Below are 1368 nucleotides of genomic sequence, written 5' to 3' on the forward strand. Positions count from 1 at the left end.
TGGTTCTGGCCCGGGCGCTGCGCGCCCACGCAGGCACGCCCGCGCACCAAAAACCCTAAACCCTCACGAAACCCTGAAACAAAGCATGCGCCCACGCGGATGCGAAAATAACAAACCCTAAACCCTAAACCCTAAACCCTAGCTCACCAGTATCGTCAGGAATACAACCGCTATGTACCAAACCCCAATCTTCAGCTTCAGCGGCCACGCAGGAAACATGCAGATGCACTGCAGCATAAAACAAAACCCTAGGGTTTAGGGTTTAGGGTTTAGGGTTTGCCAAGCGACGCCCGTTGCCCTAAGCCCTGCACCCCAAACCCTAACTCTACACCCGTTACCCCAGCCCTAAACCCTAAACCCTAAACCCTAGCCCCTAACCCCTAAACCCTAAACCCTAAACCCTAAACCCTAGCCGCGCACCAGGACGAAAGCCACAACGCAGAAAAGCATGAACCTAACTCCTGAACCCTAAACCCTAAACCCTAACCCTAAACCCTAAACCCTAAACCCTAAACCCTAGCCGCGTACCAGGACGAAAGCAACAACGCAAAACAGCATAAAGTGCTGCCACCTTTTGCTGCCTTCATAAAGACAACAATAAAAATAATTTTCTTCGAAGTTTTGTCTTTGGCAAATTTCGAGGCGTTTGGGCCACTTGGGACGCTTGACTGCGCACAAACCCTAAACCCTAAACCCTAAACCCTAGGCCGTGGGCCCTAAGGCCAAGGCCCGAGACGAGCGCGTTCGCACGAGGTCTGAGTCTTATGGCGTTGGACCTTGACAAGAAGCAGATCAGCACAAACCCTAAACCCTAAACCCTAAACCCTAAACCCTAAACCCTTAATCTTACAGCGGCCATTTTCTCCGATTTCCATGGCGCCGTCGAGCTGAAGACAGGCGAGACAAGCAACAAACCCTAAACCCTAAACCCTAAACCCTGAAGCGAAGGCCCCAGACTGTAAACCCTAAACCCTAAACCCTACTACGCCCCAAACCGCAAACCCTAGTCCCCCAAACCACTCCTCTAAACCCTAAACCCTCAAACCCTCACACCCTGTCTTCCAAGTCCCAACGCTTTAGGCCCATCCCCCAAACCCTAAACCCTAGACACTAAACCCTAGCCTCCAAACCCCAAACCGCAAACCCCATACCCCAAACCCTAAACCCCAAACCCTAAACCCAAACCCCAAACCCTAAACCCCAAACCCTAAACCCCAAACCCCAAACCCAAACCCGAAACCCTAAACCCAAACCCCAAACCCTAAACCCTAAACCCTAAACCCCAAACCCTAAACCCCAAATCCTGAACCCAAACCCCAAACCCTAAACCCCAAACCCTAAACCCCAAACCCTAAACCCTAAACCCCA

The 1368-nt window shown here is 51.8% G+C and overlaps 1 protein-coding gene across 1 annotated transcript; it reads right to left on the minus strand.

Annotated features, from left to right (window-relative positions):
* Window positions 1-147: 147 nt before the first annotated feature.
* Window positions 148-875, minus strand: ETH_00042015 (translocation protein sec62, putative; the record flags this gene model as incomplete). The annotated part of the gene is made up of 3 exons (XM_013373810.1): window positions 148-228; window positions 529-668; window positions 851-875. Coding segments are annotated over 3 exons (246 nt in total), but the record flags the coding sequence as incomplete, so codon positions are not given.
* Window positions 876-1368: the final 493 nt, after the last annotated feature.

This window comes from Eimeria tenella, genomic scaffold, assembly GCF_000499545.2.
Source record: "Eimeria tenella Houghton genomic scaffold, Eth_scaff1759, whole genome shotgun sequence".
In the NCBI taxonomy this organism is placed as follows: Eukaryota; Apicomplexa; class Conoidasida; order Eucoccidiorida; family Eimeriidae; genus Eimeria; species Eimeria tenella.